Raw genomic sequence first — 18,475 nt, forward strand, 5'->3', positions numbered from 1 at the left:
ATTACTCGAGACTCTCTGCCACGCGCAGGGTGCATGCATGCCGGTCATTGGACATGGCGCGGCAGAACCCCGCTTGCACGATCTTAGGTCCGATGGCATGATCTAGTAATTCGTGCATGACTTGACTTCCCTGAGCCTCTGCCCGATAGCGGCCGCAAGTATGCACATGCTGTCACCGGTGTAAGCATTTCTACTTCTCATGATAGTACTCTGACCGCAGTTGACCGCAATTCCACGCTCGCCAAGGTACTGACACCTTGTAGGTTAGCTCGGATACTATTCCGGTCTCGCGTCTAGGGGGGAGCTTCTCGGAGATGTGATATCTGAGTTTTCCGGAGACAGCGTGGAGTTTGGGAGGCCCTTATGGTACCGGGCGAATCGCTCGGGTACACTGACCGCAGGGTGTACAGACAGTATAAAGCCGCAGGTAGCAGCCGGAGCTGTCCTGATTCCTGCGCAAGACTGCGTCTCCCTTCCCTGCCGTTACTTCCTGAATTCTATCTCCACGCCGCCATGGCAAACCAAACATTCGATATCATTATTGCTGGAGGTGCGTTCAACCACACACAGCTGTCCGCCGCACACAACTCATCACACTTTTGTTTCCTGCACATCAATCATGCATAGGTGGCACCAGCGGCTTGGTCGTCGCCGGACGTCTAGCTGCGGCGGACCCTTCTCTGAGTATCCTCGTCATCGAGGCTGGTCCTCCGACGCGCGACGACGACCTGCACACACAGCCGGCCAGGTACCGCTACCATCTCCGCCCAGAGACCACGACAATCAAGTTCCACCCCGCTCATGAGAGTGCAGCTCTTGGGGGTCGTGCCCCTATCGTGCCATCCGGACAATGTGTTGGCGGCGGCTCCAGCGTCAACTGTGCGTGAATCAACTTCTCGTTCTTCCTGTCCACAGCAGCGTAAATCTGATCGAATGGGTGTCATGTGTCCGTACATTCAGTCACGATGTACACGAGGGCAGCTGCGTCGGATTATGACGAGTGGGACACCATGTATGGCAACCGCGGTTGGAACTCAGAAGATCTTCTCCCATACCTGCGCAAGGTCAGTGTCAATACCAAGAGATATCACTACTGATTTCGCTTACGTCCCCCCCTCTTACGGCAGTGCGAGACATACGAAATCGAGCCTGGGAAGCCCACGCACGGGTACTCCGGTCCGTTGAAGGTGTCTTATGGCGGTATCTTCACCGAAATTGGGAAAGAATTCCTGGACGTAGCTGCTGGGTACGACAAGAGCCGTAAGTCAACCGATGGTGATGTCAACGGGCTGTACGATTGTAACAAATACGGAGTACGTTTCTGTTACCATTGTTGAAGCCCAGATTCACTGACACCGCATCGGATATAGCGGTGGCCGAAGTAGGCAGTTCTACGTTCTACAACCGAGACGGTCACTCATGCAACCTTTCAGGTGGATAGATTCGAAGACGGGCAAACGTTCGGATGTCGCACACCATTACATCTACAACCAGAACTACAGGAACGTTCACATTCTCAGCGGTTATAATGTCAAGCGTGTCATCTTCAAGTCGGTGGCCCCATTTCCCTCAGTCCCCCATTCACTAACGTCCCGACTGCCTCAGGAACAACCGCGCAGCGGGCGTCGAATACCTACCTAACAAACGCTTCCACCCCAACTCCGGGTCCGAAGTGGTCGTAGCTCACGCACGGCGGCTAGTCGTCCTGTCTGCAGGCGCCTTTGGGTCGCCCTCAATCCTCGAGCGTTCCGGGATCGGCTCGGGAGCAGTACTGAAGAAGGCTGGAGTCCCGCAGATCGTGGACCTGCCCGGTGTTGGTGAGAACTATCAAGGTTTGTCTGCTCCATTCACGGGCAGGGAACTCAAAGAAGCTCACGGTGGCGCGGAAATGCAGATCACCAGGTCATCTTTGCTCCCTACATTGCCGCTGAGGACGCACAGACGCTTGACGGCATAGTCACGGACAACGAAGCAGAAGTAAAGAGTAAGCGCGTTGGTCGTCTCTCGGGCTCGAGCGGGTTGAGGCTGATAGTTATGGCCGTAGAGTGGACTGAACAGTGGAAGGCGAATGGTACCGGGCTGATGGCCAACAAGTGCGCTAACTCTACCTATTCTCAGAAGCGCGATGCTAATGGTCCCGCAGCGGACTCGACTCTGGTATCAAGCTCCGTCCATTTAAGAAAGACCTCGATGTGATTGGAGAAGACTTCCGCAAGAGATGGCTCGATTATTACGCCCCAGCACCAGACAAGGGTGTCATTTGGTTAGGTTCGGTTGCCCTGTACGTACTGGACATTGACTATGTATCTCTTGCCCGTTGACTGACACGCTGTCTCGCTCGACAGCTATCAGGGTGACCGCTCGAAGGTCCCAGTCGACAAAGCGTTCAGTGTCGGCTGGTTCCTTTTCCATCCCACAGCAATTGGCAAGCTCCACATCACCTCGGGCGACGATGTCGACGCACCAGTCGATTTCCATACCGGCTACCTCGACGAGTGAGTGCGGCATCAGTTGCTTACAGTCCAACAGGAATAGCTATCTAACTGGGACTCGTTGATAGTCCGGCTGACATGGCACTGCACAAGTGGGGGTACAAGTTATCCCGCGAGTTCGCCAGGCGCATGCCATCCTACCGTGGTGAAGTTATCGGTGGTCATCCCAACTTCCCGAAGGGCAGCAAGGCGGCCTCGCGTCTGGCTGATGGACCAGTGCCAGTCTCCGAGCCAGACATTGTGTATACCTCGGAGGACGAGAAGGCCCTAGAGGATTACGTCCGGCAGACTGTTTCCACGGCTTGGCATTCGGTATGACGTTTCACTTGATGGTTCAAGACAAACATTGACGAATTCGTGTTTCAGCTTGGAACTTGTGCAATGAAGCGTCGCGAGGACAATGGCGTTGTTGACTCCAGATTGAACGTCTACGGTGTCGACGGCTTGAAGATTGCCGGTACGTTACATTCCCCTATGTGATCTCCGCCGTGCACAGCATGTGAACTGCATCATACTCCGACAGATCTCTCCATCTGCCCTGGGAATGTCGCCGCGGTAAGCACATGTATTTACGCATGCACATGAACGGTTGATTGACAGCCATGATAGAACACCTACTCCACCGCGGTGGTCATTGGTGAGAAGGCCGCCTCGATAATCGGCCAGGACCTGGGCGTACCGGTCGACGACACCACGCCGCTGCCACACATGCGCTCACGTCTCTGATTTCCAATGCGTGACTATCATACAAACCTGTTGAGCAGATGTACAACTAGCCTGTGAATTCAATTCTCTACGATACAGACGGCCCACCACCATATGCGGAACCTTCCCCACTCCATCCTGTCGAACCCATCACCGCGTCCCAATCAACATCGTAGCTGTTGCTGTTCAGCAACATATCGAAAGGCATGATCATCGTCTGCAAATTGGTCTTGTGAGTCGCCCCGTCGAGCTCCATGACAGGCGCAGCCATCGGCACCTGGCCGACGCCGGCATCGCCGTAGCACGACGTCTGGCTGTGAGACGATTCGACGTGCAAAGGACCAGGCATAGGCGGGAATGACGAATTTTGCCGTGGAGCATTGAGGAATGGAAAGGCTGAGTGCATGGGTGGGGCGAATGCGGCGTTCAGTCCTGAGAGCTCCGCGAAGGAAGGAGGACCGGGCGCGATGGGCATCGTGACCATAGCGGAGAAGGAGTCCCACTCAGCCGGCTGGGACTCAACCGACCCAGAGCGAGACGTGGACGCATTTGACGACGAAGGTGACGGGGTGGGTGCCTTCTCAGGCGATGAGGCGAGGGCACCGTTAGTCTTCACGCCGAACCGCTCATCCCACCGCCCGGCCTTTCGCAGTGCGGCAAGGATGGTGGTCGCCCGAGAGGAGACATCCGCTTCGCCATCTGTAGCACCGCTGTTGGCCTCCTTGCACTTTTCCAGCATCCTCGTTGCACGGTCGATAAGCGCAAGACACTCCTTTGCCTTCGGATGGGGCGGCTGTTGCGACAACGCCCCAACCATGGCTACGGCGCCATCGAACACGAAATACGCGTAGTGGAAGACCACGAACGGCATCTGCTCGGTGTCCCACTGCGCGACCTCCTCCTGCGCGTCGCACAGCACACGTACCAGCTCCATCCCCAGCTCGATACAGCGCTCGCGGCTCGGATTCAGGATGGCGCTTGTGACGGACGACGGCGAACGCGGCAGAGGCAGGATGGGCGGCGCGTGCATGAGGTACGGCCGGTGCAGGTTCATGAGAGTGCCGAGGTAGTATGCGGCGCAAGTATGCCGCTGTAATGCGATAGCGTAGTCGACATGTGTCGGCGAGGCTGGGAGTGTGTGAGGCTGACGCCAGTCCATAGAGGGGTCCAGCTTTGATAGCCATTGCTTGAACTTCCTGTCTACTTCAAGGACAGTAGCATAAGCGGGTGTCAAGATCCCGATACACTTGCGACCCGAGTCAGTGACGGGAAATAAGGGGCCCATGTATCTAACCCACCTTGGTGACAGTCTCGTCAATGAGGTGCGCAAGGCCAATAAATGCGTGTTGGTAATGCATGTAGGGGTTGGGCGAGCCATCGCCATGCACAGCTCCCGGGATGAGCTTCACATCGAAGGTCTCCTCTCCCGCTATCGTGGGACGACCGAGGATGAGAGAGTACAACCTGCAAATCAGAACGTCAATCATGCATTCCGGTGAATAGCGGCTCGTCGTACCTATCGTAGATGATGAGCAACCACCAAGCGAGTAGGCGCAACTCGCACTCTTCCCTGTCCATTTTCTCCCACTTGTGCCAGCCCGGGTCGCGGTGCATACCGACAGCCTGCGCATTGCGCACCGCACATCCGACGATCTTCCAGGCGTCACTCACGCGCCCGCGATTCGAGAGATACGACGCGAGGAGGGACGCGGCGAGGCAGCTCAACGCAATTCCGTGGACCATGCACTCTGTCGGGGCTAGCGAGTATGCCGGCGTGCAGATCATGATGTCTTCGATCAGGCGGCGAGCCTCCATAGCATTCCAAAAGTACACCCGCGCACTTGTCCCCACTAACCTCCGCGGTGCGAGTGCCAAGACGGCGAAGACAAGCGTGAGCCAGTGAGGGTTCACCTCCTTTGTGCATCGCGCGCAACCTCCAGACATATGACAGCTTTGACCGGGACAGCGAATGTCCAAGTGGGCCCACATGCGTGATAACGCGTTCTTGAACCATCCTTCTGGCAAGCCGAATTGCCAACCGCGTTCTGCGAAGAAGGCGTCGACGAGTACCGCGACCGTCTCTCGCGGAGGGAGCGCGGCGAGCAGCTTCTGGATTGGCTCGGTTAATGGATTGCTACCAGGCAGGTAGGCGTTGTTAAGCGTGAAGGCAGTGGTGGCGCGAGCATAGGGGAAACGATAGTTCTCCGGGTCTCCAAGCTGTAAATCATGACATCAGTTATATGATTGCAAAGTAAGTCGGAACTTAGTCCACACGGTGATACGGATAAGGACAGACGTGCGATAATGTACACCTGGTGGGCAGACGGACATACCTTGTGTATTGCACAGAGGACGGTCCCACCGCCAATGTACTCATTCTGAGGTGCCAAGGACATCTGAGCCATCTTGATGGCGGCAAGCTGGACCTCAAAATCGTAACGGGAAAGCTCAGCGGAGTCGGAGGGTTGGGCGGTCGTGCTTGAGCCCTGGTCATCTGTAGTAGGTGAATCCCCGCTAGACGTGAATTCGCGCAGAAGCTGCTCAGTCAGATCGGGGTTAGCAGATGTGCCAGCTGCATCTTCAGTGGGGGACTGCGCGAGGGCGTTCTGTCGGAGGATGGTCTGTTCAAGGACGGCGATGCGGGCGGACAGGGCAGCTATGGTGCTCTGATGGGAGGCGACTGGGGCACCCTCGGGTGGCTTCTGAGGAGCTGGCCTGGAGACTAGGGGCTCCCATCTGCATAGCTGGGGAATTCCGCGAGAGACACAGAGACTACATGGGATCTGCCGGTCGCATTTCTGGATTAAGGGGGGAGTGAGATGGGGATAGCATATAGCAGATACACGCCGGCACGCACCTGTCGCCTCCGGGTGCATTCTACACAGCTCAGGCGTTGCCGGCGGCGAGTCTGCTTAACCTTGCCAGGACCGGGCTCGGCGGCACCGTCAGTGACTATCGTTGCTGGGGCCATGGTGGCGATGGTGAGGGTAGAAAACCAAGCTTGTGAACTCTATCGTGCTTTTCAGTTCCATCTGGCGTCCCCCGTAACAAGTGGCCGGCTAAGGACGAGGTCGACGCTGGTGAACCCGGGGATTAGCGCCGTTCTAAGTGCTATCTCCGCGCCTAGTTCGCGAGCTTTGTAATCATAGTCCATCATCTACGCTGCCGCAGTGCCCGGTACTCGTACAACATGCAAGTGAGGACCTTGTTGAAGTACGATGAGCCAGCACCAACGCTGAACATTGATAGAGAATCTGTTGGAGTTCTGGATTGTGGCAGTCTCGTAGGAGAAACCTGTTATGCCTATGGGTACATCCTCATGCGTTTGCAGAGTGTATGAATGTCATTCAGTACTTGTTCTACGGTCCTCCGGACCTCAACAAGGTTAATAATAAGCTTAATCATAGTGATTTGGCTGACGGAGGTCAAGTTCCTGTCCGAATGCGGTAATTCAGACGCCCATAATTCGCGTCCTCTGGGGCGCCAGGCTTACTTGGTGCTTGCCTCCTCCCTTGACCTCTTTTCAGCTTCCACCTTTTAACCACCACACCATGCAGCCAGGCGGACAAACCCCCGTGTTCGTTATGAGTACGTCCGTCCCGCGTCTTTCCCCTACCATATCCCTTACAACCTCCTGTAGACACCGCGCCTGAGAGGCAGTCTGGTCGGAAAGCCCAGATCTCAAATATCACCGCAGCAAAGGTGCGTATCCTTACAACATAGTCTTTTCTGGTAAATGCAACCTAACGAAACGCGTCAAGACCGTCGCAGATGTGATCAGGACATGTTTGGGCCCCAAGGCCATGCTGAAAATGATCCTTGACCCGATGGGTGGTATCCTGTAGGTAACTTCAGCCGCTCTTTTATGCTTCTCGCTAAGCCGGCATCATATAGGCTCACTAATGACGGTAATGCCATTCTGCGCGAAATCGACGTCGCACATCCCGCAGCAAAGAACATGATCGAGCTCAGCAGGACACAGGACGAGGAGTGCGGAGATGGAACAACGAGTGTAATCATCCTCGGTCAGTAGTCTCGTCTCCAATCCAATTCGTATCGTTTCCAATTCCCTTCTAGCGGGTGAGATCCTCGCACAGTCCCTCTCCCAACTTGAACGCGACATCCACCCCGTCGTCATCATCTCCGCATACAACAAGGCCCTCAAGGAGGCCCTCGAAATCATCAAGCGCATCTCCATCCCTATCGACGTCAACGACGATGAGCAGATGCTCTCTCTCATCAAGACCTCCATCGGCACAAAGTTCGTCGTGCGCTGGTCCGACCTCATGTGCAAGCTTGCCCTCCAGGCCGTCCGGACCGTCGCGCACGATGAAGGCGCCCTCAAGACCGTCGACATCAAGCGCTACGCGCGCGTGGAGAAAATCCCTGGCGGCGAGATCGAGCAAAGCAAGGTCCTCGACGGCATAATGCTCAACAAGGACATCACCCACCCCAAAATGCGCCGGCGCATCGTCAACCCGCGCATCGTGCTCCTCGACTGCCCCCTCGAGTACAAGAAGGGCGAGTCGCAGACGAACATCGAGATCTCCAAGGAGGCCGACTGGGCGCGGATACAGGAAATCGAGGAGGAGCAGGTGCGCTCGATGGTCGAGAAGATCATCGAGTTCAAGCCGGACCTCGTCATCACAGAGAAGGGTATCTCAGGTGCGTCTCTCCCATAGTCTCTACGACTGCCCCCCCAGATCCCCCCTCATACGCCTGCGTAAAGACTACGCCCAGCACTTCTTCTACAAGGCGAACATTTCCGCCATCCGCCGGGTGCGCAAGACCGACAACAACCGTATCGCGCGCGCCGTCGGCGCAACGATCGTCAACCGGGTAGAAGACCTGCGCGAGGCCGACGTCGGCACCAAGTGTGGGCTCTTCCACATCGAGAAGATCGGCGACGAGTACTTCACGTTCCTAACCGAGTGCAAGGAGCCCCAGGCGTGCACCATCCTCCTCCGCGGGCCGTCCAAGGACATCCTGAACGAGATCGACCGGAATCTCGCGGACGCCATGTCCGTTGCCCGGAACGTCTTCTTCGACCCGACACTCGCTCCCGGAGGAGGCGCGACGGAGATGGCCATCAGCGTCGGCCTGCATGCGAAGGCACGGACCATCACTGGCGTCGAGGGCTGGCCGTATCGTGCCGTCGCCGACGCGATGGAGGTCATCCCAAGAACACTCGTGCAGAACAGCGGTGGGAACGCCATCCGTGTGCTGACAGAACTCAGGGTGCGTTTTACTCCCCTCGAAACCATGTCATGACTCATCTTCCGCGCTATAGGCCAAGCATGCAAACGGCGAGCACTCATGGGGCATCAACGGCGAGACGGGCAAAATCGTCGACATGAAGGAGTACGGCCTGTACGAGTCCGCAAGCGTGAAGGTACGTCTGCTGCCCTCCCTCACTCTACCTAACCCATTTCTCATCGTCCACGCCCTTTCTCTCTACAGGTGCAAACACTGAAAACGGCTATCGAAGCCGCGCGCGTCCTGCTCCGCGTCGACGACGTCGTGAAGGCGACACGGAAGGACAAGGAGCAGGGCGGCGGTGGCGGCGCGCCCCCGCCGGAAGAGATGATGGAGGGTCAGTGAGACTGGAGGGTCCCAGGTCCAGCAGCAGCAGCAGTCCGCAAACCAATCTAATCCTGTGTAATATGATCACTCACTAGAGCGCTTTGCTACCTGAGCACTACCCGTCCGATCCGTTGGCGCCTCCAGGTGCTGACTTCAGCGCATGCCTCCGTTGCTGGATCATGCACTGACAGCAGATGACTTCATGACGTTGATCTGGAATTGTTTCAGTAGATGCCGATACTGAAGTCTCGCAGCGCCCTCCTGTGCGCCGCTAGACCCTCAAATGACGGCAGTGAGTTTTGTGTATTGTCCTCTTCCTTTCATTCATCGCAACACACCATGCAGATGTACGCGTGCTGCAGACCCCGTTGCTCAAAACCTGTGCACTCGTGTGCCCGTTATGCTTGGCCGCAACAGGTCAATCTCTAGGCAATTGATTCCCAGACCCATGTTCGCTTCGGTCTATAAATTCTCGGTTTATATCTGGTTGGCTTGCGTCTCGCCCGTGTGGCTCTACTGATTCTATAGACTCTGACGAGCGCCGACAAGGCCGCTGGACAGCATCATGAGATGCACGGTGCACTGTGATGAGCGTCTGACAGGCCTTCAAGTCCGAAAGCCGAAGGTGAGAACTCCCAACTTCACAATCACGTCCATGCGTCGTATAAAGTCACCCTTCAAGCTCATGCACCATGTATCAGACATCTCACATTCAATGGCGCAACAACATACTCGCTTGCCAGTCACTATCACTTCTGAGTATGTGCAGTATGTGAGTTCAAAAGCATGCTTCAGTTCCGTGCACTGCCGCTCACCTAACCCTGTAAGCAGCAGCGCTCGAGGTTATGAAATCCCCATCTATTCTCGGTGAATAGCGCCTCATGCGAAGGATCGGACAGACGAAGCTACATGCCTGACTCCAAGTCCTGGAGTCTTCCGGGCTCGCAAACCTGCGATTGCGGTCAGTATTTCACTAACCTACTCGTACGTATCAGCACTCTAACTATCGTCTCAGTAGTAGTATCATGCTCTTTGCCTTGATCGATGAAGTTGCGTAGGTCCAAGTTGCGCGGCATGGAATCTGCAACTGGCATGCGATCATCGCTCGACTCATCCCTCGAGACCTGAGCGCGGCCCATGCATGGATGGCACGTTATATTTGCGGTGTGCGTCCGGTATTGAGCCGCACCGGGCTACAGCTGACTTCTAGAGCGACATATATACAAACGGTCAGCGGCATGTTATAGCAAGGCGCGACATTATTCGGAATTCGTGGAGTTCGGAGACGTCTACCGTTGCTCTGCAGCGGCCTCCTCGTCAAGATGTATCTTCGGCCACTTACAAACGGTGTCCGAGAGTTAGGAATAGGCTGCTTCGAGCGACCGTCGACCCGGTATAAGAAGGGTCTTCGAGCAAGGTATGCTCTCCAGGATCTCTCAGACCTCCATCTGCCTGCTCACCTCAACACAATTCTCAACCCACTCATCCCATTCAGCATGCGCTTCTCCGCCCTCCTTGCCATTATCACCACTTTCTCCGTTGTCTTGGCTGGTCCGGCTGATGTCGAGACCCGCGAGACCACCGCTCCCATCTTCTACCCTGTGAAGATCGAAGACGGGCGTACCTCCGCCGTCGAGGGCTCCCCGAACGGCCTCTACATGTACCACAACGAGACCCACGCCGCCTACTACGGCACCAACCCCAATTCTGTGGGTTCTCGCTCTCTGTCTCGGTGCGTCAGCCATTAGCCCCGGAGGTTGAAGGCTCATTGACTCATGCCGTTCCATCCACGCACATGCAGCCGTGCCGCCAGCGTGAGCTGTGACGTGACGTGCAACGGCCAGCAAGGCAGTGCATCTGACATCCAGACGGCCGAGTCCGGGCTCGAAGGGTTCTTCGGCTCGGGGCTCTGCTGGTCGAAGCAGGTCTACTACCTGTACAACTCGGTGTACGCCTTCGGATGCGACTATGGCCACGGCCAATGCGAGACGGCGAGCGACTACGAGCAGGAGGTCGCGTGCGTCGACAACACGTGCGGGAACACGCAGGGCGGGTGGAACGGGGTTCCGAGCTCGAAGGTTACATATGGCCGCGAGTTTGGCAGCTTCGGGTGCTGAGGGAGGGGTAGCAGTCTTGAGAGGCAACGGACGGTAGCTTTTTCCCCTCGTGGTTTTGACGCACCCGTTCCAACTTGCCCTACTCTTTTTGCTATATCTTCTTGAATCATGTATCAAATTTTACAACGGCGTCGATATTCGAATGGTTTACATGCAGTAGTGGCCCAGTCATGGCAGCCCAAACAGTCCTTGTCTCTCGTAGGCAGACGATTGGACGTGTCTTGGCATGGACAACTGTAAGGTTTCTCAGCGCGGTGCATTCAATCCCAGCCGTCTCTCATGATGGTGTGGTTTGGGGCGTGCGTATGGGAGATCGCGATCTCAAGATGGACGAGTGGTGGCTGTGGTGGACCTATGCTATGATGTCATCCAGGCTCCTGCTCTACTCCTGCGTCCTGAGCGTGTCCCAAGACTCGGACTCGAACCAGGACCTTGATCCATTCACGACACAACACAAGACCTCCTTATACCTCACAAACGTCTGCAAACATGTCTATGGGCGACGGTGAGTCCTTGCACACCTCAGGATCGGAAACAGTAGCTGATGCTGCCTCACAGCTGACGCCAAGTTCCCTGGCCAGCACGGGTCTGGTCTTCCGCCCTCTCCCTCAAGAGAGAACCCCGGTCAGGTATGCGTTCCCAGCGCAGAGCATATCACTCCGACCAGAAGCTCATCATCCTCGCATGCAGGTCTATCCACAATCTGACCCCAAAGGTACATCATGCTTCCTCCCACTACCACATCCTCACCCACACTGAAACTCACCCTCTCCAGCCGCACCAGCAGAGACAATCCCTGGGACAGGCGGCGAACGCCAGCCAGCAACAAGCGGAGTCCTCGGCAACCCCTACGTCCTCGAAGAGTCCTTCTCGCGTCTCGACCACGCGCTCACCGACGTCATCTCCAAGTTCCAGCGCGAAGAGAGGAGCGTGGGCGCCGCGCCGAACGAGGACGCACTCCTTCGCAAGTTCTCCAACTGGCGGGACGAGCTCACGCAGATTCGGCATGGACAGAGGGGCGTCGCCGGGAGGGAGAGCAATGCGGACGCCGCGAGGAAGCAGGAGGAGGGTGGGCTGTTCACAGACTGAAGATGGGGAGGTGATATGTGGAATGGAAGGACGGCATGAATGGATGCAACGCAATATAATGTAACATCTCCCTCGCAATACATGTTTGAACAACAACAAAATCCCGAGCATCCAAATTGTCCCAATGTTCCGAGAGAGAAGTCTTCAAAAACCGCGTCTATGGATCGTCTGGCAGCAACATGGCAGCGCGCTCCCAACGCCGCCACGGCTCAAGCCCAGGTACAAACCGCGCCTTCAGCCCAGTGAACACCGTCTTCTCCAAAAAGTCTCCAGCATGCACCAGGCATATCACAAGAGCATTTGTTAGACCCCGTCCTTCGTCCAGTGGATGTCGAGGCGGGACATGGCTCGGGGAGCGCACGAACCGTGTCGGTAGCAGCGACAGCCGCAGAGATTGCACCCAAGACCTCTTCAAGTCCTGCCCCGGCCCCGTGCCCGGGGGAACAGCGAACACTCGCGCAAAGAGCTCCTCCGAGTTCACTCGGAACAGGTCTTCAGCCCGGCCCACCAAGAGCATATGCGCCGCGCACGGTGCGAGCAAGAGAGTAGGGAAGAATCGCGGCGCAGCGTAGCGTATAACCAGTTCGTCTGTCTTCTGCTGTGACGAACACGGTGCGAACACCTGCCGTGGTACCGACGGGTCGCCCGCCCCCAGCACGATCCCGACGTCGAGCTCTTCAGCGCGTCGTACTAGGAACCTCTCGACGACCCTCCGCGCATACGCCTCCAGCGGGCCCTCGTCCTGCCAGCCAATCCCGCCATGCGCGCGCCTTGGCTTCTCCGCCTCTCCCTCTTCTGCAGGGCTGGAGGCCGTGACGCCAGGCAGCCCCCACGCGCGCATCGCAGGCTTTGGGTCCGGGCGCGGGAACACGTCCAGCCTCTTCACATAGTGCAGGATCCACGCATGGTACAAGATGCGCGCGAACGAGAGGAAGAGCGCGAGCGGGTACCGCGCGAGTGCACGCAAGAGGTTGGTGGACGTCAGCGGGACTGCGCGCCTCGCGAACAGTGTTGCCGTGAGCTTCAGCGGGCCCACTGTGGATTTGCTCGGTCCGGCATCGGCATCGGAAGATGGGGGAGGGGAGGGAGAAGACGCAGCGTGCAAGTGGATGCGGATCTTCGGGCGGAGGGAGGAGGGGGCCAACTCGGGTGAGGAAGGGGCGGGCGGGGCGTTCACAGAGACGGTGTAGTGCCCGAGGCGGTCATTGAAAGGCGAGACATGAAAGTCGCGCGCGAACGTCCACTGGTGGTGGTATCTGCAAAGCAGACCGAATGAAGATGACCGTAGTACACGCGCATTGTGTAAGGACGCACCCAGGTGGACAACCCGCGTCCTCGCCGACGCCTGTCTCGAGAACATGGACGTGCTTCTCGCCAAACGTGTTGTGTATCTGCAACATCTCTCTCAGCGACAGATACCAGCTAGCAGCAAGCGCATCCACGTACCTCAAGCACGACCCACACCAACCGCTCCCCGCCCTTCTCGTAGCAATAATGCACCGTGAGCGGGTTAATACCCTCGTACCCCATATAGCTCGGCATCGTCAGCATCCACACCTCGCCCAGCCTTCCGCCATCGTGCCCAAACTGCTCCAGCACCTCCCTCAACTTCTCCTTGATAGTGACAGTGCTACCCCCAAGCCCGTTGCGGCGTTCCCCCGCCTGCGACCCAGGGCCGAGGTACGCGCCGCTCCTCAGCCCAGTGACGCGCCACGCGGTGCCGCCATAGCCAAAAAGCCAGCCGCGCGCAAGGTCGAGCGAGTGCGCCTCGAGCGCGTCGAGCGAGACGAGGAAGGCGAGCGTGGGGTAGGTGAACGCGTGCGTGGAGGGCGTCGGGAGCAGTCGCGCGTGGGTGACTTGGTTCTCGAGGATGTATGCGGGCTTCGGCGCGTCTTCCGTGTTTGCGTCAGGACCGGCCATGTAGAACCACGCGAAGAGAGCTGCACAGACGAGCGCAATGGATGCCGCGAGGGCAGCTGGCATGCTCTAGGAGTGACCTGGTCGTCGCAGGAGGGAAAGGAGGGGCATGGGAAGCTGGAAGAGCAGACATGGCAACCATCGAGCGCAGACTCTGCTGTGAGTGAGGTACTTCATTTGCATTGATGTCAACTGGTGGGTCTATTCGAGGAACCCGGAGACTAGTACTCGAGTATACTTATGCGTGGAGGTGCGATTTATGCGCCCTGGACTAGGACCTCTTCCTGGCGCACAATATACTTTGAAGTGAGGTCACACCGAGCGGACGTCGTGCCATGCTAATTCATTACACAAAATAGGAAATTAAGACAAAGTAGACGTGAGTAGCATCCTACAACGAGAACGACAGGTAAGCTAGCGCGGCGTCAAGGTGAATCGTCCGCATCCACTACGCTCCTCTCCAGCTGTGCACCCATCCGGCGACCCGCTTACTGCTGGTTGGCCTTGGCCTTGGCAGCCATCTGAAAGAACAAGTCAGCCCACTGCGCCTCATCAGCAACAATCACAAACGGGACGTACAAGGTTAAGAGCAGAGCCGGCCTTGAACCACGCGATCTGGCCCTCGTTGAAGCTGTGGGCGAGCGGGATCTCCTCCTTCGTGCCGTCCTCGTGCTTGAGGACCAACGTGAGGTTCTTGCCAGGCGCGAACGACTCGAGGCCGAGGATGTCGACCTTGTCCGACGGGCGGACCTTGTCGTAGTCCTCGGGGTTGGCGAAGGTGAGGGCAAGCATACCCTGCTTCTTCAGGTTCGTCTCGTGGATACGGGCGAAGGAGCGGGTGATGATGGCAAGACCACCGAGGAAACGGGGCTCGAGAGCGGCGTGCTCACGCGAGGAACCCTCACCGTAGTTGTGGTCACCAACAACAACCCACTTGATGCCGTGGTCACGGTAGTAGGCGGCGGTCTGGGGGACACCTCCGTACTCGCCAGTGATCTGGTTCTTGACCTTGTTCGCCTCGCCGTTCTCGGAGTTGATAGCGCCGATCAAGCAGTTTTGAGAGATGTTCTCAAGGTGTCCACGGTACTTGAGCCATGGGCCACCAGCGGAGATGTGATCAGTCGCTGAGAAAGTTTGTTCAGTTCAACCGCCGACTAGCATGCCCAAAAGACACTTACTGCACTTGCCCTTGACCTTGATGAGGATCGGGAGGTCGGTGGGGGTCTTGCCATCCCAGGGAGCGAAGGGCTTGAGGACCTGGAGACGATCGGACTTGGGGTTGACAGCAACCTGGACGGAGGCACGGTCCTTAGGAGGGGGCTGGAAAGTGTTCTGGCCGGGGTCGTAGCCGCGAGGGGGGAGCTCGTGGCCGGAGGGGTCGGAAAACTTGAAGGTCTTGCCATCAGTGCCGGTGAGAGTGTCGGTAAGGGGGTTGAAGCGGAGGTCGCCAGCGAACGTCATAGCAGTGACAATGTCGGGGGAAGCAACGAACGCGTGGGTAGCGGGGTTCGCATCGTTACGGCCGGTGAAGTTACGGTTGTACGAGGTGATGATGGAGTTGGCCTCGCCCTTCTTGACGTCGCGGCGATCCCACTGACCGATACAAGGACCGCACGCGTTGGCCAAGACAACACCGCCAACGTTCTCGAACGTCTCGATGATACCGTCACGCTCGATGGTCGCACGAACCTGTTCCGACCCGGGAGTAACCGTGAACTTGCTCTTGGTGTGGAGACCATGGTCAGCAGCTTCCTTGGCGATGGCAGCGGAGCGGGTCATGTCCTCATACGACGAGTTGGTGCAGGAGCCGATGAGGCCAACCTTGAGCTCGGCGGGCCAGCCGTTCTTCTCCACTTCCTTTGCGAACTGCGAGATGGGGGTAGCCAAGTCGGGGGTGAAGGGACCGTTGATGTGGGGCTCGAGCTCAGAGAGGTTCTACAAACGCGCGTCAGAAGCGGATTTGACCAACTGGATAGAGGTATACGCACGATCTCGATGCTCTGGTCGTACTCGGCACCCTTGTCAGCCTGGAGGTTGTGCTGGAAGCGCTTAGCGTAGTTTGCGATGTCCGAGCGCTTGGTGGCGTTGAGGTAGTCGACCATGCGGTGGTTGAAGGGGAAGAGGGAGGTCGTCGCACCAATCTCGGCACCCATGTTGCAGATCGTGGCCATACCCGTGCAAGAGAGGGACTCGACACCAGGACCAGTGTACTCGACGATGGCACCAGTGCCGCCCTTGACCGTGAGGATACCAGCGACCTTGAGGATGACGTCTGGAGCGGAAGATGAGGATGGATATGTAGTCATAGGAAAAAGGGTACGCACCCTTGGGGGTAGTCCAGCCGCCAATCTTGCCAGTGAGGTTAACCTGAATGACCTTGGGGCACTTCAACTCCCAGGGGATGCCAGCCATGACATCGACCGCATCGGCACCTCCAACACCGCAAGCAACCATACCGAGACCACCAGCGTTGGGGGTGTGCGAATCAGTACCGATCATGAGACCACCGGGGAAAGCGTAGTTCTCGAGGATGATTTGGTGGATGATACCAGAGCCGGGACGCCAGAAACCGAGACCATACTGAAGGCGAGCGAATGAGCGAGAAGGCACAAACGGAGAGTGGAATGGGGACAAACCTTGGCGCAAGCGGTGGCCAAGAAGTCGTAGACCTCCTTGTTGATGTTGATTGCCCTCTCCAAATCCTTGACACCGCCAACCTGGGCCTGGATAAGATGGTCGCAGTGCACGGTGGAAGGGACAGCGACGGTGTCCATTCCTGCAGACATGAACTGGAGGATAGCCATCTAGAACGCAGAGATGACGTCAAAAATGCGCACGAGCGCTGGGAGATAGGGACTAACCTGAGCAGTAGCATCCTGGCACGCAACGCGCTGTAGAAAGGGGGATAAGGGTCGTAAGCGACAGAGAAGAGAGCGGGACAAGCGCATATACGCACGTCAGGGCGGAGCTTGAGGTAGCTCGTGCCACGCTCGATGTCCTGGTGGTGGGGGTCGTCCAAGTGACCGTAGACGATCTTTTCGGACAGCGTCAGGGGCCGCTTGAGCCTTGTGGGGGAGTGTGTGAGGGGAGTGTAGGATAGATGGGAAGAGCGGAACTGACCTGTCGCGGACAACGGCGAGGTTGTCCTCGATGCGCTGGTAGTTGATGTACGCGTTGGGCTCAAGGAGCGACATGGGCACCTTTGTGGCACCGATGGGCTCAGCAGCAGTGGCCATGCCTGCGGCCAGCCGCTGAAGCGACCGCTTGGCCGCTCTCGTCTTGGAAGCAAGGTTGAGCATGTCGTGGAGGGAGTCGAAGGAACGACGAGGCGGCCAACGACGAGAAGAGGGACAAGATGTGGGCGGCACTTCCCGGGCTCAGCACTGACGAATTTATCACAGCTGATTGGGTTCGGACGGGGCCTCCGAACATGTCCGCGTCGTCGGCTCTCCCGGCCTCTGCCCCTCCGGCCTCCCAATCTGCGCGTCCTGATTGGCCCCCGCACGCATCCTGCGCCGACGACGAGCGCGTGCCTGTGCGCGACGTCCGCCCGTCCGGCGACGACTCGAGTGCCCCCCACCGCCAGCCATGCCTCCTCTGCGCACGGACCAGCTCCCTCCCAAGCGGTGGCCACGGAACTCAACAGGAAACATATCCACGCAGCCTTGGGCGCCCTCTCCTGGTCTGCAGACCATCCCGCGTCTTCTCCGGGCTCTCTTCTCTCAAGCCAACGTCGCCTCGGCCGAGCACCACGTCGTGTTCTCTCTGACCTCGTGAATGCGCTGTATCGCCGACGGCCGCAGTCCATCCCCGCACAACCCCGCATGCATCTACCGCTGTGGTTACCTTCGCTTCCTGCTCCCGCGCTAGAAGACCTGCCTTGCGCCATCAACGACGTCATCTCATACACCAACCTCCACATCTTGCACTCAGCCAGCACGTTACACGGGAGTAGCGTGCAGAGCAATCAACTTCGACTCCCGCTACCAACGAACCACACCGGACGAGTTCTCTCCCAGACCAGCCCAGGCATCGCACGTCGAGGCCTCCACCGTTGCCTCCGTAGTAGATCTCACCTCCTTATCCTGCTTAGACTCTTCGCGTTTCCACTCCGCTCTGATCTGTTGTTCTTCCTCCGAGTACTCTCCATGTCGTATCCGCGAAATGAATGTTCGAGCCCCTGCAACATCTCGGCCTTCAGACCCAGATCCAGTGTACATACATACTACTGAGCGCACGCCAGTGACCAGACTAGCTCATTTCGTACCAGAAGCACTCCTCCATTTTCGACGTCCAGATCCCGCCTCCGCCACGTTAGTGCCGTCCGATCTGGAACCCAAGCCAAGTATATGCGCGTCAGGAGCACCCCGCTCATCTCGACATATTCACATCAATGCAATCCAGACTTGGTTTTTCCCCTGTTCTCCTTCGTCAGGGGATACATACATACCGTAGCCCCACTCAATTATAGCAGAGATATTTTTTGAGGCTGTGCGCGAGGACACGAGTCGAGGTCCGTATATCGGCGTCGAGGATCTGCCAAGAATGGTAGCTGAGAGTACGATGCCGACG

General features: G+C 57.5%; 7 protein-coding genes across 7 annotated transcripts; 4 read left to right on the forward strand and 3 right to left on the reverse strand.

Annotated features, from left to right (window-relative positions):
- Positions 1-513: 513 nt before the first annotated feature.
- Positions 514-3,218, forward strand: L226DRAFT_459739 (alcohol oxidase-like protein; the record flags this gene model as incomplete). Its single annotated transcript, XM_067675541.1, has 15 exons — positions 514-550; positions 628-879; positions 961-1,064; positions 1,128-1,317; positions 1,386-1,395; positions 1,434-1,550; positions 1,606-1,832; positions 1,895-1,984; positions 2,045-2,093; positions 2,144-2,281; positions 2,346-2,495; positions 2,561-2,804; positions 2,859-2,949; positions 3,016-3,047; positions 3,102-3,218. 15 exons carry the CDS (start codon positions 514-516, stop codon positions 3,216-3,218), a joined length of 1,848 nt encoding a protein of 615 aa, XP_067537727.1.
- Positions 3,197-6,265, reverse strand: L226DRAFT_559263 (uncharacterized protein). The gene is made up of 5 exons (XM_067683287.1): positions 6,055-6,265; positions 5,531-5,995; positions 4,714-5,414; positions 4,496-4,661; positions 3,197-4,443 (listed from the first exon to the last, which is right to left on the reverse strand). The coding sequence occupies exons 1-5, from the start codon at positions 6,166-6,168 to the stop codon at positions 3,286-3,288; spliced, it is 2,604 nt and encodes an 867-aa protein (XP_067537728.1). The 5' UTR covers positions 6,169-6,265; the 3' UTR covers positions 3,197-3,285.
- A 441-nt stretch (positions 6,266-6,706) lies between these two features.
- On the forward strand, positions 6,707-8,891 carry L226DRAFT_483563 (T-complex protein 1). Its single transcript, XM_067677018.1, has 8 exons — positions 6,707-6,785; positions 6,838-6,899; positions 6,959-7,038; positions 7,092-7,222; positions 7,275-7,862; positions 7,927-8,435; positions 8,488-8,589; positions 8,658-8,891. The coding sequence occupies exons 1-8, from the start codon at positions 6,749-6,751 to the stop codon at positions 8,796-8,798; spliced, it is 1,650 nt and encodes a 549-aa protein (XP_067537729.1). The 5' UTR covers positions 6,707-6,748; the 3' UTR covers positions 8,799-8,891.
- A 1,140-nt stretch (positions 8,892-10,031) lies between these two features.
- L226DRAFT_559265 (uncharacterized protein) lies at positions 10,032-11,029 on the forward strand. Its single transcript, XM_067683288.1, has 3 exons — positions 10,032-10,197; positions 10,276-10,512; positions 10,582-11,029. The coding sequence occupies exons 1-3, from the start codon at positions 10,103-10,105 to the stop codon at positions 10,895-10,897; spliced, it is 648 nt and encodes a 215-aa protein (XP_067537730.1). The 5' UTR covers positions 10,032-10,102; the 3' UTR covers positions 10,898-11,029.
- Positions 11,030-11,304: 275 nt separating this feature from the next.
- L226DRAFT_533155 (uncharacterized protein) lies at positions 11,305-12,085 on the forward strand. Its single transcript, XM_067680394.1, has 4 exons — positions 11,305-11,402; positions 11,456-11,526; positions 11,588-11,612; positions 11,673-12,085. Exons 1-4 carry the CDS (start codon positions 11,387-11,389, stop codon positions 11,984-11,986), a joined length of 426 nt encoding a protein of 141 aa, XP_067537731.1. The 5' UTR covers positions 11,305-11,386; the 3' UTR covers positions 11,987-12,085.
- Positions 12,086-12,143: 58 nt separating this feature from the next.
- Positions 12,144-13,969, reverse strand: L226DRAFT_459950 (uncharacterized protein; the record flags this gene model as incomplete). The annotated part of the gene is made up of 3 exons (XM_067675559.1): positions 12,144-13,242; positions 13,301-13,377; positions 13,433-13,969. The coding sequence occupies 3 exons, from the start codon at positions 13,967-13,969 to the stop codon at positions 12,144-12,146; spliced, it is 1,713 nt and encodes a 570-aa protein (XP_067537732.1).
- A 310-nt stretch (positions 13,970-14,279) lies between these two features.
- Positions 14,280-17,263, reverse strand: L226DRAFT_483567 (aconitate hydratase). The gene is made up of 9 exons (XM_067677019.1): positions 17,024-17,263; positions 16,860-16,968; positions 16,765-16,794; positions 16,540-16,707; positions 16,228-16,483; positions 15,892-16,175; positions 15,082-15,838; positions 14,483-15,027; positions 14,280-14,424 (listed from the first exon to the last, which is right to left on the reverse strand). Exons 1-9 carry the CDS (start codon positions 17,200-17,202, stop codon positions 14,392-14,394), a joined length of 2,361 nt encoding a protein of 786 aa, XP_067537733.1. The 5' UTR covers positions 17,203-17,263; the 3' UTR covers positions 14,280-14,391.
- Between the last annotated feature and the right edge of the window lie 1,212 nt (positions 17,264-18,475).

This window comes from Lentinus tigrinus, assembly GCF_003813185.1.
Source record: "Lentinus tigrinus ALCF2SS1-7 unplaced genomic scaffold L226scaffold_7, whole genome shotgun sequence".
Classification (NCBI taxonomy): Eukaryota; Fungi; Basidiomycota; class Agaricomycetes; order Polyporales; family Polyporaceae; genus Lentinus; species Lentinus tigrinus.